At 42.8% G+C, this 19,031-nt stretch overlaps 1 protein-coding gene across 1 annotated transcript in view; it reads right to left on the bottom strand.

The window, feature by feature from the left end:
- Nucleotides 1–19,031, bottom strand: part of LOC111158818 (Ras related GTP binding D) — a 38,962-nt gene that overhangs the window by 18,066 nt on the left and 1,865 nt on the right. Inside the window, exon 2 of the mRNA XM_022521088.1 lies at nucleotides 1,268–1,563. Within this exon, the coding sequence (XP_022376796.1) occupies nucleotides 1,268–1,563 (296 nt within the window). The remainder of the gene's footprint in view (nucleotides 1–1,267; nucleotides 1,564–19,031) is intronic.

Genomic DNA, 19,031 nt, shown 5'->3' with positions numbered 1-19,031 from the left:
GTCCTGAACTTAGAGCTGCTTAGTGCATTCCTGGAAGGACTCACTGCCATTTATCCCCCACAGCTGTAAAAGAGAGCCCTTGGGAGAGCCTTCGGGCTCAGCTGTGCTTCCAGGACACTTTCTAAGAGGGCCTGGACACAGAGAGTTTGAAGAGTGTCACTGTCCCAGTTCTGTTCCCTGTACTCTTTCCTAAGACGGGCGTTCCTGAGATGCACCTGTAGTCTGCTGCTTCCGTCCCCACTCCTCCCCTTCAACTGCTGGCTCCCACTTCACAGGTGAAAGGCCCAGAGGACCAAAGAGACAATTCACAAGACTAGTCGGTATCCTAATAAATTGAATAACTGATTTCTGGGTACAAAGGCCCTTCACCAGTCAGGGGGTCCCCACGTCTTTGCTTTCAGCAAAGTTAAAGGAAAGCCCAATCAGGATGTCTACTGATAAACTACTAAAAACAAGCCTTGGTGATAGAAAACTGGGCAATTTACAGGATGTAACTTGGAAAACGTTTAAATAATTGAGCGAATGCTATAACAAAACTCACCCCATATCCATCTACTTATTTATGCGAACAAGGTTTCTCAGCGCTCACACTGACACAATCAAAAATAGAACTTATGCCAAATTCTGTCTTATTCAAGCATGCATAGGTGAATTAAGTGGGAAAACATCCATTGTCTTAAGACGTATACTTACAATCAAATTTTTACTTTTTATTTTTAATAGTTACCTCTAAAACACATAACAGTTATGCTGTCAATCGTGTACTATTAATAATTACAATAATTTAATTCAAAAGAAAACCTTCACAGTTAGAACTTTATCTTCCTAGGAAAGAGTAACCATTTTAAAATGCAGATTTATATGCATATTTTTGTTGCAGAAAACCTGTGCTGTTTTACAGATGTCTGTCCAGAGTAGGGGGGCAGGCAGGGGACATGTAGTTGCTGTCCTTGGCCTGTATGGCGGCCCCTTCCATCTCTAAGGTTTCTGTGATTTGCTGAGACATACACAATGCCCTGACAGTGCTCACTGCTCACTGATTAGGGTTCCACAGAGGGAGACTTTTCCCCTTTGCAACCCTGAGAGCCCCCACTGAGAGACCTTGTTGGGTATAAAGGACTATTCCTGATTCTTGAAAACAAACAAACAAACAAAAAACATTACAAAGGAACTGGTATGAACATGGGAGGGACTGTGTCGGGGCGGGGGGGGGGGGGGGGGGGGGGGGGGGGCCTGCCGTCCCATGTACCCCGAGACTGAACTTTACCTGGGAGTCGATGACAAATATCAGCGCTCCTGTTCCCCGGAAGATCATCTCATAGTCAAAGGTAGGGTCAAAAAAGTCAATCTGTCCTGGGAAGTCCCAAATCTGAAAATTAACAAAGGAGCTATTGGAAACGTCTTCCCGGCAGATCTTGTTTGTGCTCTCCAAGAACAGCGTTTCGTTGGGAGACATTTTGTGAAAAACAACTTTCTGAATAGATGACTTGCCACTTCTCCTCAGGCCCATGAGCAGGATTCTGGGCTTCACCTCAGTGCTGAAGGGATCGCTGAAGTCCAGAACTAGAGAAACCACAAAACGAGAATGAGGGTGAGTTGCTTTCACAGTGGTTAATCAGAGGAGTTTCACTTCCACCTCAGATGTGATTTATGATTCACAGGCACTGCCACTCTTCCAGATACAGAGACTGCTGACGACCTCACGCCACTCACTCAGGGGCCTTTTGGGAAGTGCAGAACACTGAAAAATGCTGTCTCGCTACCTGTCACACCATTCCAGAGGGCAGAAAAACCTGTCCAACTCCGTATCACAAGAAGCACATCTGGCGTGTGACAAGTAGAGCTTTCCTAGAGCAGAGTGTGAGAGGAAGAAATCCAGTCTTAGCATTCCAAAGCAATGTCTTCTTTGTCTCGATCATCAGATTCTCTATACCCTAAAGAGATGCTTCTTCATTTGAGTTATGCCTCAAACGAACAATTTTGGACTTCATCAAAATTTAAAACATTGGTGCTTCAAAGGACATTATAAAGAAAGTGATGACAAGCCACAGAATGGGAGAAAACTTATGCAAATCACATATATGGAAAGGGACTAATATCCAGAATATATAAAGAACTCTTACAATTCAATAATAAAAACAACCTAACAACAACAACAACAAAAAAAACGGGCAAAAGATCTAAAGAGACATTTCTCCAAAGATACAAAAATGGCCAATAAGCACATGAAACAATGCTCTGCATTATTAGCCATCCAAAAAATACTAGTCAAAAACCACAACAGGATGCCACTTCACACACACTGGGATGGTTATAATAAAAAAGACAAACAATAACAAGTGTTGGTGAGGCTATGGAGTAATTAGAACCTGTATCCACTACTGGTGAGAACATAAAATGATGTGCTTTCAACAGTGTGGCAGTTTCTCAGAAGGTTAAACACTGAGTCACCATACGGCCCAGCAATTCCACTGCTGGGAATATATTCAAAGAAATGAAAATACACATCCAATGCACATGAATTTCTTTTTAGTTTCCTTCTGACAAACCCTCTTACATTCTTCTCAGGCCCTGGTTCCAATCTAATTCAATTGTGACTGGAAAGTAATTCTTTTTTTTTTTTTTTAAAGATTTTATTTATTTATTTGACAGACAGAGATCACAAGCAGGCAGAGAGGCAGGCAGAGAGAAAGGAGGAAGCAGGCTCCTTGCTGAGCAGAGAGCCCGATGCGGGGCTCGATCCCAGGACCCTGAGATCATGACCTGAGCCGAAGGCAGCGGCCCAACCCACTGAGCCACCCAGGCGCCCCTGGAAAGTAATTCTTTTTTCCCTTATTGCAACTAATAAATTTTTCCAAGTCTCTACAACTGTCTTAAACACATATTAATACCTGATGATATCTTAGTGAATTTCATTCCTATATATAATATTTTGATGTTTGAAAATTACAGTAGGTTTTGGTAAACACACAAATTTCAGGTAAAACAATAACTGAATAAAGAAAAAGTAAGCAGGTTCGAGGCGCCTGGGTGGCTCAGTGGGTTAAAGCCTCTACCTTCAGCTCAGGTCATGATCCCAGGGTCCTGGGATCGAGCCCTCCATCGGGCTCTCTGCTCAGTAGGGAGCCTGCTTCCTCCTCGCTCTCTGCCTGCCTCTCTGCCTACTTGTGATCCCTGTCAAATAAATACATAAATAAAATTAAAAAAAAAAAAAGTAAGCAGGTTCAGATGTGCACTGTTGCTATTCTACTATAAGCAACATTTTACTCCCGCCCTACCCACACACTCTTTTCCAGTTCAACTTAACCCAGTTCAACAATCTGCTGATGATATACTATAGAAGCAATAATGCTTCTTTAGAAAAAACGCACCCAAACAAGTCACCAGCAGCTTCTTCTTCATCAGTCATTATATGCTACTCACTCACAGCACTGTCATTACAAGTCAATCTTAGCAAAAGCAGAACATAAATTAAAAAAGAAAACAGGGCTTCCAGTTTTATAATTTTCAGACTGGTAACATGTCACAACCTTCCCTCCCATAGCGAATCCCTAAAAGTTAACAGAAAAGGTATAAACTGTAAATAAATAGACGAACAAATAAACATGAATATCTGAGCTTAAAACAAAACAACCACCACCACCTCTCAAAGTTGCCAGATCACAGAGAAAACCCTAAGAGACACAAAGGTCAGATTAAAGAGGGAACCTGCAGCCCGTGACTAGGAATGGTAGGGTTCTGCTACAGAAGGTAGAACTGGTAGAAGCCCAAACAGGGAGGGACATGAAGACAACAAACAGGGCTGTTACTCGGAGAATCATAATGAGAAAAGCCAACAGATAAACTCTGTGCACCACTGCCACCCACCCACCCAGTACATATTTCAGGTAAGAGCAGTGACTAGAGGAGTTTGGGTATGAGGGGGAAGGCAGTGCTCCAGGGGCTCAGAATGCCCAGCAGGAACAGGGGGCACCCACACAACAATGCTCCAAGTGTGCTGCCCTTCCTAACTCTCCCTACAGTTCGTGGAGTTCAACAGGGGGAAGCAGTACTATCTTCCCTCCAGACACTTCCTCAAAAGTCTAATATCCATGTACCCAAACATATATCTGAAGAAGCAGAGTTCATAAGGAGTCAGAGTAAATTTTCAAGTTAAGTATAATTAAAATATTCACAGGGGGGCACTTGGGTGGCTCAGTCATTAAGCATCTGCCTTTGGCTCAGGTCACAATCCCAGGGTCCTGGGATTGCATCCCCGCATCAGGCTCCCCGCTCTGCAAGGAGCCTGCTTCTCCCTCTCCCACTCCCTCTGCTTGTGTTCCCTCTCTCACTGTTTTGCTCTATCAAACAAATAAATAAAATCTTTAAAATAAAATAAAATAACATAAAATATTCAGAGAAAATGTGATAACCATAAAACAAGAACAGACAGTTTCAGAATAAGAGCAACCATGAAAAAATGGCCTTAGAGATCTTAGAAATAAAAATATAATTGTGTGTGTGTGTGGGTTAGATACATGGATTTAAAAACAGAATAAAGACAGATAAAGAAGGCAATAGTGAACCCGAACATCAAATCCTCTCAGAATGTAATCCAAAGGGATACACTGCTGGAAATTATGAGAAAAAGGTTAAAGTGACATCAGGAATAACTATCTCAAACCAGTAGAAAATATAAATACTTGTAAAAGTACATTAGAAAGGGGTCCAGAAGGGTGCACAGCAAACAAAGAATGCATGGGTGAAAGATTTGGGGGAATCACCAAAGGGATTTTGGCTTTAATTTTTTTTTTAAGTTTTTTTTTTTAGTAATTTTTATACCCAACGTGGGGCTCAAACTCATAACTCCCAGATCAAGAGACATATGCTGCTTTGACTGAGCCAGCCAGGGACCCCCGTGGCTTTAATTTTAAAAAGAAAACATATATTTATGTGTGTGATTATACACACACACACACACACACATACACACACACATTTAAAATTAGTTTTGAAAAATGTTTAATGTATAGGGAGTCAAAGCAAACACAGAAATATTTCAAAACATTAGATACTCTTTAAATTGTGATTTCAACTCCACATTTGCTTGTTAAGTGGTTGTTGCAAGGTTTCTGTTTTTTCAATACAATAATTATATTGATTACTATACTCAAAGTAGCCAATTGGTAAGGTTGGTTGGACAAGAAGATACGCAAAACATGGTTCCCATCATGGAGAAACTTAAAATCCAGTCTAGATAATGTGGTATGGGCACAAAGATAGACAAACAGATCATGCGAATAGAATAAGGAGTCATATATACAAGGACAACTGAGATTTGACAAAGATGAAGATGAAAAGCCAACTCCATGGAGAAAGGATAGTCATTTTTCTCAAATGGTGCTAAAACAAGTGGATATCCATGTGCAAAAAAAAAAAAAAAAATTCAAACCACATCTCATACCAAATACAAAAATTAACTAAAAAATAGATCATAGACCTAATTTAAGGCCTAAAACTATGCAATTTCTAGGAGAAAATATTTATGACCTTGGGTTAGGCAAAGATCTCTTAACTATAACACCCTCCCCCCAATTTGACAAATTGGACTTTATTAAAATAAAAACTTCTGCTCTTCAAATGACACCATTAAAATAATAAAAAGGGCAAGCCATAGGTCAAAAGAAAATATTTGCAAATCATAGATCTGATAAAGGATTTGTGGAATATGTAAGGAACTCTAAAAACCCATTAATTAGAAAACAAAATTCAATTTCTGGAAAGGTGGGAGAGAAAAGATTTGAACAGACAATTCACCAAGAAGACTTATGGAAGGTAAATCCATACATGAAAAGATGCTCAGCCCATCACCAGTCATCAAGGAAATGTAAATCAAAACCACAATGAGGTATTATTGCGTACACAGTTAAGATGGCTAAAATTAAGAACACAGTAACAAGTGTTGATGAGGATGTGGAGTTACTAGAACTCTCATATTGCTTGTGGAAAAGTAGAACGGTATAGCCATTTTAGAAAACAGTTTCACGGTTTCTTAAGAAGTTAAACATGTAGGGATGCCTGGGTGGCTCAGTCGGTTAAGCAGCTGCCTTCAGCTCAGGTCATGATCCCAGCGTCCTACGATCAAGTCCAAGATCGGGCTCCTTGCTTGGCGGGGAGCCTGCTTCTCCCTCTGCCTCTGCCTGCCACTCTGCCTGTGCTCGCTCTCTCTCTCTCTCTGACAAATAAATAAATACAATCTTAAAAAAAAGAAAAATTAAACATGTATTATATTATCCCAACCATTCTGCAGCCATATATTTACCTAAAAGAAATGAAAGTATATGTCCATACAAAGGCTCATAGCAATTTTATTTGTAATAGTCGAAGACTGTTAACAACCCAAATGTCCAGGGCGCCTGGGTGGCTCAGTGGTTAAGCCTCTGCCTTTGGCTCAGGTCATGATCTCAGGGTCCTGGGATCGAGCCCTGCATTGGGCTCTTTGCTCCCCAGGAGGCCTGCTTCTTCCTCCCCAAGTTCCCCTGCTTGTATTCCCTCTCTTGCTGTCTCTCTGTCAAATAAATAAATAAAATCTTAAAAAAGAAAGAAAGAAAGAAACCCAAATGTCCATCAGCAGGTGAATGGATAAATAAATTACAGTGCATCTCAGCAATAAAAATAAACTGTTGACACATATAACATGGGTGCATATCAAAATGATTATGCTGAGTGAAAGATGCCAGCTGAAAAAGACATATACTCTGTGATTCAATTTACATAAAGTTCTAAAAACTGTAGACTCATCTATAGTGACAAGTAGCAGATCTGTGGTTGCCTGGGAAATGGCAAGAGGTAGTGAGAAGGCGGACCTTGATGGTGTATAAGAAAACTTTTAGGGGTAATGTGTATGTTCTTGGCTACGGTGATGGTTTCACAGGTGAATGCATATGTCAAAACTTATCAAATAAGTGTACTTAATTTTACGTTAACTATACCTCAGTACAGCTTCTAAAAAAAAGATTTATTTAGTTAGGTAGACAGAGAGCATGCAAGAGGGGAGAGGGGCAGAGGGAAAGGGATAGAAATTCTCAAGCAGACCTCACCAAGTATGGAGCCTGACACAGGGCTCTATCCCAGGACCCTGAACCAAAACCAAGAGTTGGTGGTTTAACTGACTGAGCCATCCAGGAGCCCCCTCAATACAGCACTTTAAAAAAAAAATGTATTCACGGGGCACCTGGGTGGCTCCGTGGGTTAGGGCCTCTGCCTTCAGCTCGGGTCCTGGGATTGAGCCCCGAATAGGGCTCTCTGCTCAGCAGGGAGCCTGCTTCCCCTCTCTCTCTGCCTGCCTCTCTGCCTACCTGTGATCTGTCTGTCAAATAAATAAATAAAATCTTTTAAAAAATAAATAAAGTAAAAATAAAAATAAAAATAAAAAATAAAAAATAAATGTATTCTCAGGGCTCCTGGTGGCTCAGTCGGTTAAGCATCTGCCTTCTGTTCAGGTCATAATCCCAGGGTTCTGGGATCGAGCCCCGCATTGGGCTCCCTGCTCAACAGGGAGTCTGCTTCTCTCTCTCCCTCTGCCTGCCACCCCCCTGCTTGTGCTCTCTCCCTCTTTCTCTCTGTCAAATAAATAAATAAAATCTTTAAACAAAAAATTTAAAGTAAATAAAAATAAAAATTAAAAAGAGCACCTGACAAAAAAGATTTGTAAATGTGTTCTCAAGGACAAAAATGGAAATATCAAAAGCTATAGCTGTTCTATTACTGCCTCACAAACAACTAGTGTTAGATCAATGCCAAGTGTAGGAGAAATGCCTATGGGGAGTGGGAAGGAACTCAGTGCATTATAAGGGTTATGAGCACAGACAAAGCAGTGCAGGATTTGGATGGGGTTGATGGGGGTGGTGGAAGGAGGCTCTCTGAGAAGAGCAGAGCTCAAAGCTTAGGCAAAGGCACCATGCCTTTCGTAGAACAGGAAAACATGCACTCAAACTCAACAACCACATACAAAGGTACCTTCCATATGCCAAGTCCTGTACTAGGCACTCACCACACTTCACCCCATTCAACTCTTTCAGGAATACACAGTATTATCTCCATTTCACAGGTAAAGAAATTACAAGCTCAGGAAGGTCAACATTCAAAGGTGAGGGCTGGCCCATCCCAGAGTCTATGCCTTCTGTTTCTGCTGTGCAACACTCCATCCAATCAAAGGAAGCAAAAGTCTACTTTAAATGATATATAAGCACAAAAATATTTAAGTGTTTATACATGTTTTTACTTCTTACTACTGGAGATCAGTGTAGATTTTAACTTCCCTTCATCAGGGTCTGCAAAAGTGTCGGCGTGGTCTGGCCATGCATGCTCGTGCCTCAGAGGGTGGACCCCCTCCTCCTCCTGGGAGAGTGGGAGGTGATGGAAGGTCACCGGGTAGAGAGGAGGTAGTGTATGTGCTAGTTTACATACACAGACTAGCTGGGAAGTGAGAAGCACATGCCGCTACAATGTATACACACAGTTCGAAGTGTTTACCTTCTCCCTGCCAAGTTCAAGCATTGGCCACCAACAGTAAAGTGATGGGCAATGGGAGGCCAGATCGGCGAGGGTACCATCAACTCCGCGGAGTCCCCTCAGACCCAGGAAGATGCATTTTACATTTAGCTGGTATGGACACATGCCAGGTACCTTGCTAGACATTTCTGCAAACTTGGACCCCCTCCTCCTCCCCGCACACCCCCCATCCTCCCGGCAATGAGGAGGTACAAGTCTGTTTTGCACCTGAGCAATCTGGGGGAAGGAACATGCCCAAGGTCACAGGGCTAATACATGGTGGAGTCCTCACATAGAGCCTTAGCCAACAATTAGATGACATTCAACAAAACTGCAACACAGAAAACGTAAGAGACTAGGAAATACCAGAGAACACCATGCGTAGTAAGAGTACATACTGCTAGCGAAACTCTTTTAGATTTACTTAGGCCTATGTGATCCTGGTTCACAACTTAAGTGTATTTGGTATGTGATCCACAGTCAAAAAAACTTTGTTGACCACTGCTATGGACCAGTTTCTTATATCACAGAGGACTGCTCACAAAAAATCCCTCCTTTGGAAAAAAAAAAAAAAAATCCCTCCTTTGGGGCCCCTGGCTAGCTCAGTCAGTAGAGCATGTGAGTCTTGATCTTGGGGTCATGAGTTCGAGCCCCATGGTGGGTGTAGAGATTACTTTAGAAAATAAATAAAATAAAGGAAAAATTGATTTGCCATTGCTTTCAAGCATGATAGGGCTTTAGGGTCTGATATAGATCATGTATATTAAAAAAAAATCTCGGGGTGCCTATGTGGCTCAGTGGGTTATAGCCTCTGCCTTCAGCTTGGGTCATGATCCCAGGGTCCTGGGATCGAGCCCCACATCAGGCTCTCTGCTGCTGCCTGCCTCTCTGCCTACTTGTGATCTCCGTCTGTCAAATAAATAAATAAAAAATCTTAAAAAAAAATAAAAAAATCTCTCCTCTTATCATCTCCCACCTCCCCTTAAGTATCTCTGCTTCTGAAACCCTGTGGGGTTTCCCAGAGGCTCTCACCCTCTGGGAGTGATAGCAGGGAACACACATCAGGAAATGCAGCACCCAGCTAGCCTCCTGGCCACCTGGCTCTCCCCACTAAACTTTCCCCATGCATCACCGCTCGCTCAAGAATATCCTGAGAGGGCGCCTGGGTGGCTCAGTGGGTTAAGCCTCTGCCTTGATCCCAGGGTCCTGGGATCGAGTTCCACATGATCCCAGGGTCCTGGGATCGAGTTCCGAGTCGGGCTCTCTGCTCAGCGGGGAGCCTGCTTCCTCCTTTCTCTCTGCCTGTCTCTTTGCCTACTTGTGATCTCTCTGTCAAATAAGTAAATAAAATCTTTAAAAAAAAAAAAAAGAATATCCTGAGAAAGATGAAAAGAAGAGAATAAAGGATGAGTGCTACAAGCTAAGGGCTAACGCTTTTAGATCACAAAGGAACCACAGGACTTGGGCCTGGAGATGGAATCCCAGGGAAGGCCCTTTAAAAGTGTCAGCGGGAGTGGAGGAAGTTGCTGGGAGAGGTGAAATTTACCAGAGGGCCATTTGTTCAGTTTCATAAAGGTGCCCTGATCCTCTGCCAAGTGTTACAGGGGGCTGAGACACAGGCTGCAGACACAAAGAAAGATTCATTCCTTAGTGATTAGAGGAGAAAACAGACAAAAAACCCCTGACAATTACAGTGTACTGTTACAGAGGTGTTCACGGGCTCAGAGAGAGGACTCCCTGGAGAAAAAGCTGAGTTCTTATAGAAAAGGAGGTGGAAAGAGATGAATGAAGGAAAGGTTGTGCCAGGAAGAGATTCTGGCTTTCCGGGAGTTTAAGGAATGTAGTTTAAAGACAAGAAAAGGCTGCATACTGTCTAGTGACTTCCTTCCCACAGCATTTAGAATAAAATCCAAACACCTTCTTTCTGCAAAGTCCCTACATGGGCCACCCTCTCATCCTGTGCCCTGTTCATCCTCCCTACTAGTTCCCTATCCTGTAACCACACTGGCCTTCCGGTTCCTCACCCTGGACATCCAACTCCCTCCACCTGAAAGGCCTCCCTTAGCTTTCTTCCCACTCATCCCAGCAGCAATTTTACCTCCTCTCAGCTGAATCAGACCCCATCACTTCCTGACAACCCTGTGTCTTTTTTTTTTTTTTTTTTTTTTTTTTTTTTTTTAGGATTTATTTATTTGACAGACAGGGAACACAAGCAGGGGTAATGGGAGAAGGAGAAGCAGGCTTCCCGCCCAGCAGGGAGCCCGATGAGGGATCCCAGGACCCTGGGATCATGACCTGAGCCAAAGGCAGGTGCTTAAAGACTGAGCCACCCAGGTGCCCCAACCCTGTGTCTCAATAGTACTTATCACTGGGAGCACCTGGATGGCTCAGTTGGTTAAGCCACCAACTCTTGATTTTGGCTCAGGTCATGGTCTCAGGGTCATGAGATTGAGCACAACATTTGGGCTCCTGGGTGACTGGGCAATGTGCTTAAGATTCTCTCCCTCTGCCCCTCCTTCTGCCCACTCTCCCTCTCTCCCTCATGTAAATAAATCTTTTTTTGTTTTTTAAAGATTTTATTTATTTATTTGACACAGAGAGAGAGATCACAAGTAGGTAGAGAGGCAGGCAGAGGGAAAGGGGGAAGAAGGCTCCCCGATGAGCAGAGATCCAGATGTGGGGCTCGATCCCAGGACCCTGAGATCATGACCTGAGCCGAAGGCAGAGGCTTAACCCACTGAGCCACCCAGGCACCCCTCATATAAATAAATCTTAAAGAAAAAATACTTATCACTATACAAAACTATCTTTTTACTTTATACATTTGTCTTCTTGTCTGTTTACTGTCCGTACCACATAAACCCAGGCAAATTATAAAGCATGTGGCATGAGTCCAATAAATATCTTTGAATAGCTTTGTTGATAGAGAAGTCTATTAGCTCCCAGCAAACAAAAACTGCAACAAAGAAAACAGAATTGACTGGGAAATACCAGAGTACATCATGTATATTAGGAGTATATACTGCTAGCGAAACTCTTCCAAGTTTACTTACACATATGTGGCGCTGGTTCACAATATAAACACATTTTTTATTGTGGACCATGGTCAAAAATATTTTGTCAACCACTACTAGACTCTGCTACTTCATGAATGAGATGCTGGGAAGTCTGGATTTTGCTTTGAAAGCCATGAGGGAATCACTAAGGATTTTAAGGGGAGACTAACATGATCAGATTTACACTTCAAGAGGTTTACTCCAGAAATAGACCCCCTAGAGGGGGGTCAGTGGGGAGATAGTGAAGGGGTCTAGAATAAGTCACTGTGCCATAAAAAGTATACTGAGCCAAAGATACTGAAGTCCCTTATTTCCCTAAAGCAGAGCCTCCCAAAAGAACTCAATTGCCATAAATCTCCTTCTTAAAAGCAACTCTCATCTTCTCTTGGGTGAAGAGACAGAAGAAAAGTTGGCACCACACCCAAACAGATGTGGTTCCCAAACTCTCCTACCTCCCAGCTGTTCTCCTGTGGGCTCATTTATCTTTCCAAAAAGTCATTTGTTTTTCCATAAATGCCCTTTCCCCAACTCCCTTCCAAGAAGTCACTCATTCTCCCAGAACTGACCCCCATCCCCTCCTTATCCTCTATTAAGATAGTAATAAAGCCAGAAATCTAAGCACCTCTTTTTTTTTTTTTAAGTTTATTTATTTGAGTAAGTTCTACTCCCAGCAGGAGATCAAGAGTCACATGCTCTTCCAACTGAGCCAGCCAGACACCCCTCTAAACACCTAAATTGTACTTTCGGTGAACTCTCATGCATTAGTACATAATTAAATGTGGTTTTCTCTTGTTAATCCACCTTTTGTCAGTTTAATTTGCAGGCTCTTTAATTTGCAGTTAAGTTGCAGAACTTAAGAGAATAGAGGGAAAGGTTTTTCCTCTCCTCACAGCAGTTAGGTTATTCTAGAACACAAATGAGAAATGAAAGAACTAAGGCACAGACAGTGGAAATGGTCAGAAGGAACAGATCTGTGAGAAGTTCAAACTGACTCAATCGTATTTAGTGATCCCCTGGACACATATGACAAGGGAGAAAGAAGCCCCGAGTTCCCAAGCTAGCAGACCAAGCTAACAAGGGCCCATTCACAAAGAGGTAAAGGGAAAAAGGCTGAACGGGTATTTAAAGTTGTGGGTTCTGGGGTGCCTGTCTTCCTGCAGCTCAGGTCAGAAAAGGATCCGGCGCCTGGGGAGAACAGTAACAAGAGGTCACCGACAGGTCTGAAGTGGGAATGAAGGTTGCTGAGGCCATTAGTGCCGCAACTGCAGGTTTTTCCCCTAATCTCGCTGCCTGGGGGTGAGGGAATTTGTGAGAGGTTTTAGCCTTGGCCACCATGAACTGGCTCAAACCAGCCAGCTCCAACCTCTTACCACCCAGCAGTTCTCACTCACTAACCACCTGCACAGCACAGTGGGTCACCTCTAATCCTCAAGGCACTAACCCGTATCCTTTCCAGATGTAAAAACTGAGGCCTCAGTGCTTACTGTAATAAATATTCAATAGATGTTTGTTGGTTGGGATAACTGCATGAAAGTGACTAAGCAGAACTGGAAGCTAAATTAACTGAAGCTTTAAAAAGAAACTTCCTATCTGACACTGGCCCAGATCAGCACTTGAGTATCAAGAGTATGAGCTTTCTGCCTAGGTAGTTTATCTACTGCAGTGAGGGACACTGAACATACCTTACCTATCTTGCACTGTACTTGTGAGCTCCCCAATTTTCCAAATACCCTGGCTTTGTAAACAGACTGCTGGAAATCCCAGGGAGACTCAACCATCCAAGGAAGAGCATTATGGGCAGGGGCCATGGAACCGGACCTGCAAGCTAATTACTTCATCAATAACTGGCAGATCGCTGTCAAAAACCAATAGGCCTTATAAATACACAAGGAAGGGAAAGACGCATCAGTGCCTTGAGTATGTGGCTGCCTGGGGGCCACACCTGGCTGGTCTGTGGGTTGGGAATGTTCACAGCAAAGAAGGAACCAGAGATCAGGAAAATGGGAACTTAAGGCCTGACACAGTTCTAACAGGATTAGCCTTACCTTCTTAAGCTCATGTGGTCTCTCAGGAGAGAAGGAGACATCACAGGACACACACTTCATAAATTCTGAAATATTATACAACTGAGAACTATTCTAATTAAGGAATGTTTGCCAAGAGCTGACACCTTTGAGCGGGTCCAAAATGGGAAAATGAAACAGAGGTTTAATGAAAAATTAGGAAAACACAGTGGCAAAGTGATGGCAAGTGGAATGGTTTAAATAGTACTGGGACAGTAACAAACTGGGGTTCAAGTCCCAGTCTGCCACGTACCAGCTATGTGACCCCATACATGCTCCCTGGCCCATGAGGCCTTACCTATCAGTCTGTGTATACATGTGCACCCACTCTTCTTTCTTTTTTTACCCCAGCCCACGCCTAGGTGATGAGAGGGCCTTTTGTGGAACGTGGCTGCCGTGAGAAGCTCCCATGGCCTTAACAGAAAGCTAGAATTTCTTTGCTATTAGTATTCTGTGGGGTCATCCAAGGCTTAAGCTTCTATTTACTTATGCTTTTAGGAAGAGGCCTCTGGTTCGTTTCTCTTTGCAACATTATCTGTGAACCTTTTACATTTCTGATCAATGGAACTACTTATACATTCAAGACTCAGAAGCTCAGAGGTGCTTGGCTGGCTCTGTGGATATGCCACTCTTGATCTCAGGGTCATGAGTTCAAGTCCCACATTGGGTATAGAGTCTATTTAATTAAAAAAAAAAAAAAAAAAAAAGACCCTGGGGCTCCTGGGTGGCTCAGTGGGTTGAAGCCTCTGCCTTGGCTTGGGTCATGATCCCAGAGTCCTGGGATCGAGCCCTGCATCAGGCTCTTTGCTCAGCAGGGAGCCTGCTTCCCCCACTCTCTCTCTCTGCCTGCCTCTCTGCCTACTTGTGATCTCTGTCAAATAAATAAATAAAATCTTAAAAAAAAAAAAAAGACCCAGGAGCTCAGGGAGAAATTCCATCCTAGTGAGAATTAAATATATGAATAATGTCATTAATAAGAGAATATGCAAAAATCATAAAGATTCATTGCCCATTTGATCTACTACTTAGTAAGAAGAATTAAATATAAACCGAACATATATTTTCAAAGACATGAAAGTTTTTGAAGGTGGCTTTTATTTATATGTGAAGACCAGATCTTTCTCTATGAAATTCTTTCACATCACAGTGGCAGGTCACTAAAGAAAAATCCCATATACGAATATTTCCTTAACATATATATTCAGTAAGCTTACTAATGTGTTCTAATTTACTAATGCTCCTGTAAGAAGGGGAAAACATTCTTGTGAACTTCTCTTTTTTAATGCTTTGAGAATGATCCAGGTTGGTTATCTGTGGTCCTCTACCCTATGCCCTGAGAAACTGAGCCAGAGTCTCCCCCGAAGGTCCTTAAGAGGAAAAAGTCAACTGCATCCTGCACGATTTAGGCCAGGAGTGAAAAGCCCATTTGTCTTGAGTGTCACAGCAGAACCAGGGAAAGCCACCATTACAAGACATCCTGAAAGCTTTCACAGAAGAGGAAGAAAGAAAAGGTTAAAAAAATAAAAAAGTAAGGATGAATAAAGGAGGCAAAGAAAGTGAGAAAAATGAGCAGGAAAGATTGATGTGTTATGAAGTGAAATTGTGTCACCAACAGGAGCTATGGGGTTAGGGGACAGACTGAAGCAGAGGGTAAACAGAGAGACACGCAGTCAGCTGGGGACTGACAAAGATGGTCTTTTAAACTGAGAACTACATCCCTTATCCGGAACTCTAGAATTTGGGTTCCACTTCCTTTTTCCCCATCAGACTACCCTATGTCTGTTCTGATACGAAAATGGGAGAGATTTCTGATAGAAGTAGAGAATCAAGATTCCGTTAATACCCTGAATCACTGAAACATGTTTACAAAACATCCAATATAAAAATATGCTTTCAGGGAGCTTGGGTAGTACAGTCGGTTGAGCATCCAACCCCTTGTTTCAGCTTAGGCTGTTATCTCAGAGTCATGAGATCAAGCCCTGTGTCTGGCTCCATGCAGAGGCAGCTTAAGACTCTCTCTCCTTCTCCCTCTGCCCCTCCCCACTCACTCACGCCCACCTGTGCCATATATATTTAAACAAACACTGTGCCTATGGTGTGACTTTGGTCACATCGTTTTTTACTGTTCTGTATTTAATCTATTTCAACTCTTCTGTATCTCTGTATTTCCAGAGCCAGAGGGAAACCCAAGAGATTAGGCATAGTCAGGGCTGTGGCCAAGCCAACTCTTTTTGGACAAAGCAGAATTACAAGGAAATGGATTTACATATCCATGAACTTGACCTTCTCCTAAACCTTACTCAGGTCTAACTCATATTATGGCTGCAGAAAAGTCCTAGCACTTCAGAGCCACAGTGTCACTATCAGAAGGACAATTACCTATCTCTATTTACTCCCAAGAAACAAAGAGAGGATGAATTCACTAATAATTTTTAAATTACTTTAAGGAAGAAAAAAAAGCTGACACTCATGATTAATAGTTGCACACCAGTGGTTTCACTGCTTTCGTACCCATCAGGGAACCATCACCTGCTGACCGTTGATTTTTCGTTTCTCCAGTAACCACCTGTACTGTCACTTCCTCAGACCCTAAGAGAGTTCACAGGCTGCTGTGGAAACAAGACCACACCTTGGCTGGACTGTGGATGAGCAGCTGTCTTAGCCAAGTTTCCCCTAAAAATTGAGAGGGACTTTGGGAAAAAACAATTTCACTTTCTGATCAAATATGATCTTTTATTTTTTTAATTAAAAGATTTTACTTGAGTGAGAGAGAGATAGCATGTGCACGAGCGGGGTGTGGGCAGAGGGAGCAGCAGACTCCCCGCCAAGCAGGGAGCCTACAGGACTCTATCCCAGGACCCCGAGAACATGACCTGAGCCAAGGGAAACACTTAACCGACTGAGCCACCCAGGTGCCCCATGTTTGTTTGTTTGTTTTATATTTTATTTATTTATTTGACAGAGAGAGAGAGAGAGAGAGCGATCACAAGTAGGCAGAGGCAGGCAGAGAGAGAAGGGGGAGGCAGGCTCCCTGCTCAGCAGGGAGCCCAATGTGGGACTCGATCTGAGATCACGACCTGAGCCAAAGTCAGAGGCTTAACCCATTGAGCCACCCAGGCACCCCGGATATGATCTTTTAATTGCTTTCTTGTTACTGCAATTTTTTTAAAGACTTTATTTATTTATTTGACATACAGAGATCACAAGCAGGCAGAGAGGCAGGCAGAGAGAGAGGGGGGAGGCAGGCTCCCGGCTGAGCAGGGAGCCGGATGTGGGACTGGATCCCGGGACCCTGAGATCATGACCTGGGCTGAAGGCAGAGGCTTTAACCCACTGAGTCACCCAAGCGCCCCTTGTTTCTGCAATTTTTAAAGCACAGTAATTTACTAAAGATTTAAATCCCACGTGTCTAAAAACAATCATTGTATTTGCTGCAATTGTTTTTAATGGCTTATTTATTGCCTCCACTCTCTGGAGTTTTAACTGGAGTGAGGAGATTGAGGGGGAGACCTCACCTTATCTCTGATTAACTACCTTCCAAGGGGGGTTGAGAGGTGCCCAAATATGTCCTTAACAGAACCAACCTGCCAAAGAGCACTCCAGCTATTCATGAATAAAAGCTGGAGTGCAAGCCAGAGAAGTGCAATTTAAGTTTCACTTTAGCTGCATTAAGTTTTCAAATTTTGCACACTGTGGTAAAATTTACAAGGTCCTCAGTTTAAAAATAAGATCTGAAGTTCCTTCTAAGACTAAGGGAAATGAAATTCACACTATCCATTTTGAATCTACCTTCTTTTGCACAGTTCCTGATAAACTGCTTTGCAACTTACCAGGTGATGCTAGTCAGTCCTGCATCCCACCTGCTCGGGTAGATCTCTGAACCACGGAAAAAGTCCCAGGTCTCCACTAAGCAAAGGCATTAAATCAAGTCCATGAGGAAGGTAAAGGAGGAAGAGTGTTCATCAAAGAAATGCTTTGTTCGGGGCACCTGGGTGGCTCAGTTTGTTAAGTGTCTGCCTTCAGCTCAGGTCATGATCCTGGAGTCCCTGCTCAGTGGGGAGCCTGCTTCTCCCACTGACCCTCCCCCCTCTTGTGTTTTCTCTCAAATAAATCAATAAAATCTTTAAAAATAAAAAAAATAAAATCTTTCTTTAAAAAAAAAATGCTTTGTTCACAGTTCAAAATGTAGCGTATCCACCTTTCCTCAGAGTAAGAGTCCCTTTCCCTCCACATTCCTTTTCTTTGAGAGTAGGTAAATGTAAATTTTACCAAAATAAACACAGGATTCCAATGCAACATGTGCCCAGGGCCTGTTAGAAATTGAGATGACCCTCTGGTGACACCTGAGGTCCCAGGAATTAAAGTCACAAGTCCTGGCCTCCACCCTCAACCCAACTCCCCAGGATCCCATCAGTTGTCATGACATTGTCAGGGACAGTTGTTGCTAGAACTGCTGACTGAGGAAACTATCTGCCACTCTAGAAAGTGAATGCTCTGATAAGAGATTCTGCATTCAGGCCTAAACCCCAAAATCAAAGCCAGGGATACGTGGAAAGAACAGGAACCTGAGATAACAGAGGAAGTCTTCTGAGAAGAGACCACCTATGTACAGCAGGCGCAGGGGGAAAGACCCAGCTTCAGTAAAGTCTGCAGGAGCAAATAATCATCTGTCGCTCCTCTTACCATATAAATATACTCAACAATTTTATAGCAAGATTCCAGATTGATCCCAAGAACTCACGATGGATTATTTTATTACTGAAGTAATGAAAAGCATCCCTTACAGAGGAGTTTGCCTTTAGGTTAGGAGCAGTGGGGAGCATTCAAGACTGGGCTCTGGGGAAGCCCTTTGTTCAGGAAATCCCACCCCTCAGGCAAAGCTTTACTTTCATTTCAATTTCAAGTCCTCAAATCAAATTTTGAAAGCGTCCCCCCTTAAAGAACTACAGAATCAATAAGCAGGTCCTTTGCATTCCAAGGAATGTGTCGGGTCCTCAGAACTATCCAATTACAGGGCTTTTCTTCCCAGATATAGTCACTTTTCTTTTTTTAAAAGAGTATCATACATGCGCCCTATTGTGTGTCTACCATTTCAAATATCTTCCAAATACATCCCCATTCTGAATCTCCAGAGTCTTCTAAGAATCTAGAAGGAACTAACGAAAGCAATTTGAGTAAGAACAAAACGACTGAACAATTTAATTACCAAAGGTAGCCCTAGAGACTCCAACAAAAGGGTTGAAAGCCTTTATCCACAAAAACGTGGCCATGTGCTCAACTGTGGGACCAATTATGGGAAGTGCAGAAGAAAGTAGCACACAGGTGCACACGCCAATTTAAGCAAATGGGGAATCAGCCGAAGTCCTCTTCGGAGAAAGGA

Source organism: Enhydra lutris, unplaced genomic scaffold (assembly GCF_002288905.1).
Source record: "Enhydra lutris kenyoni isolate GAN:26980312 unplaced genomic scaffold, ASM228890v2 scaffoldscaffold63, whole genome shotgun sequence".
Taxonomy (NCBI): domain Eukaryota; kingdom Metazoa; phylum Chordata; class Mammalia; order Carnivora; family Mustelidae; genus Enhydra; species Enhydra lutris.
The sequence above is the reverse complement of the archived record's forward strand: the minus strand, read 5'-3'. Positions and strand labels throughout refer to the sequence as shown.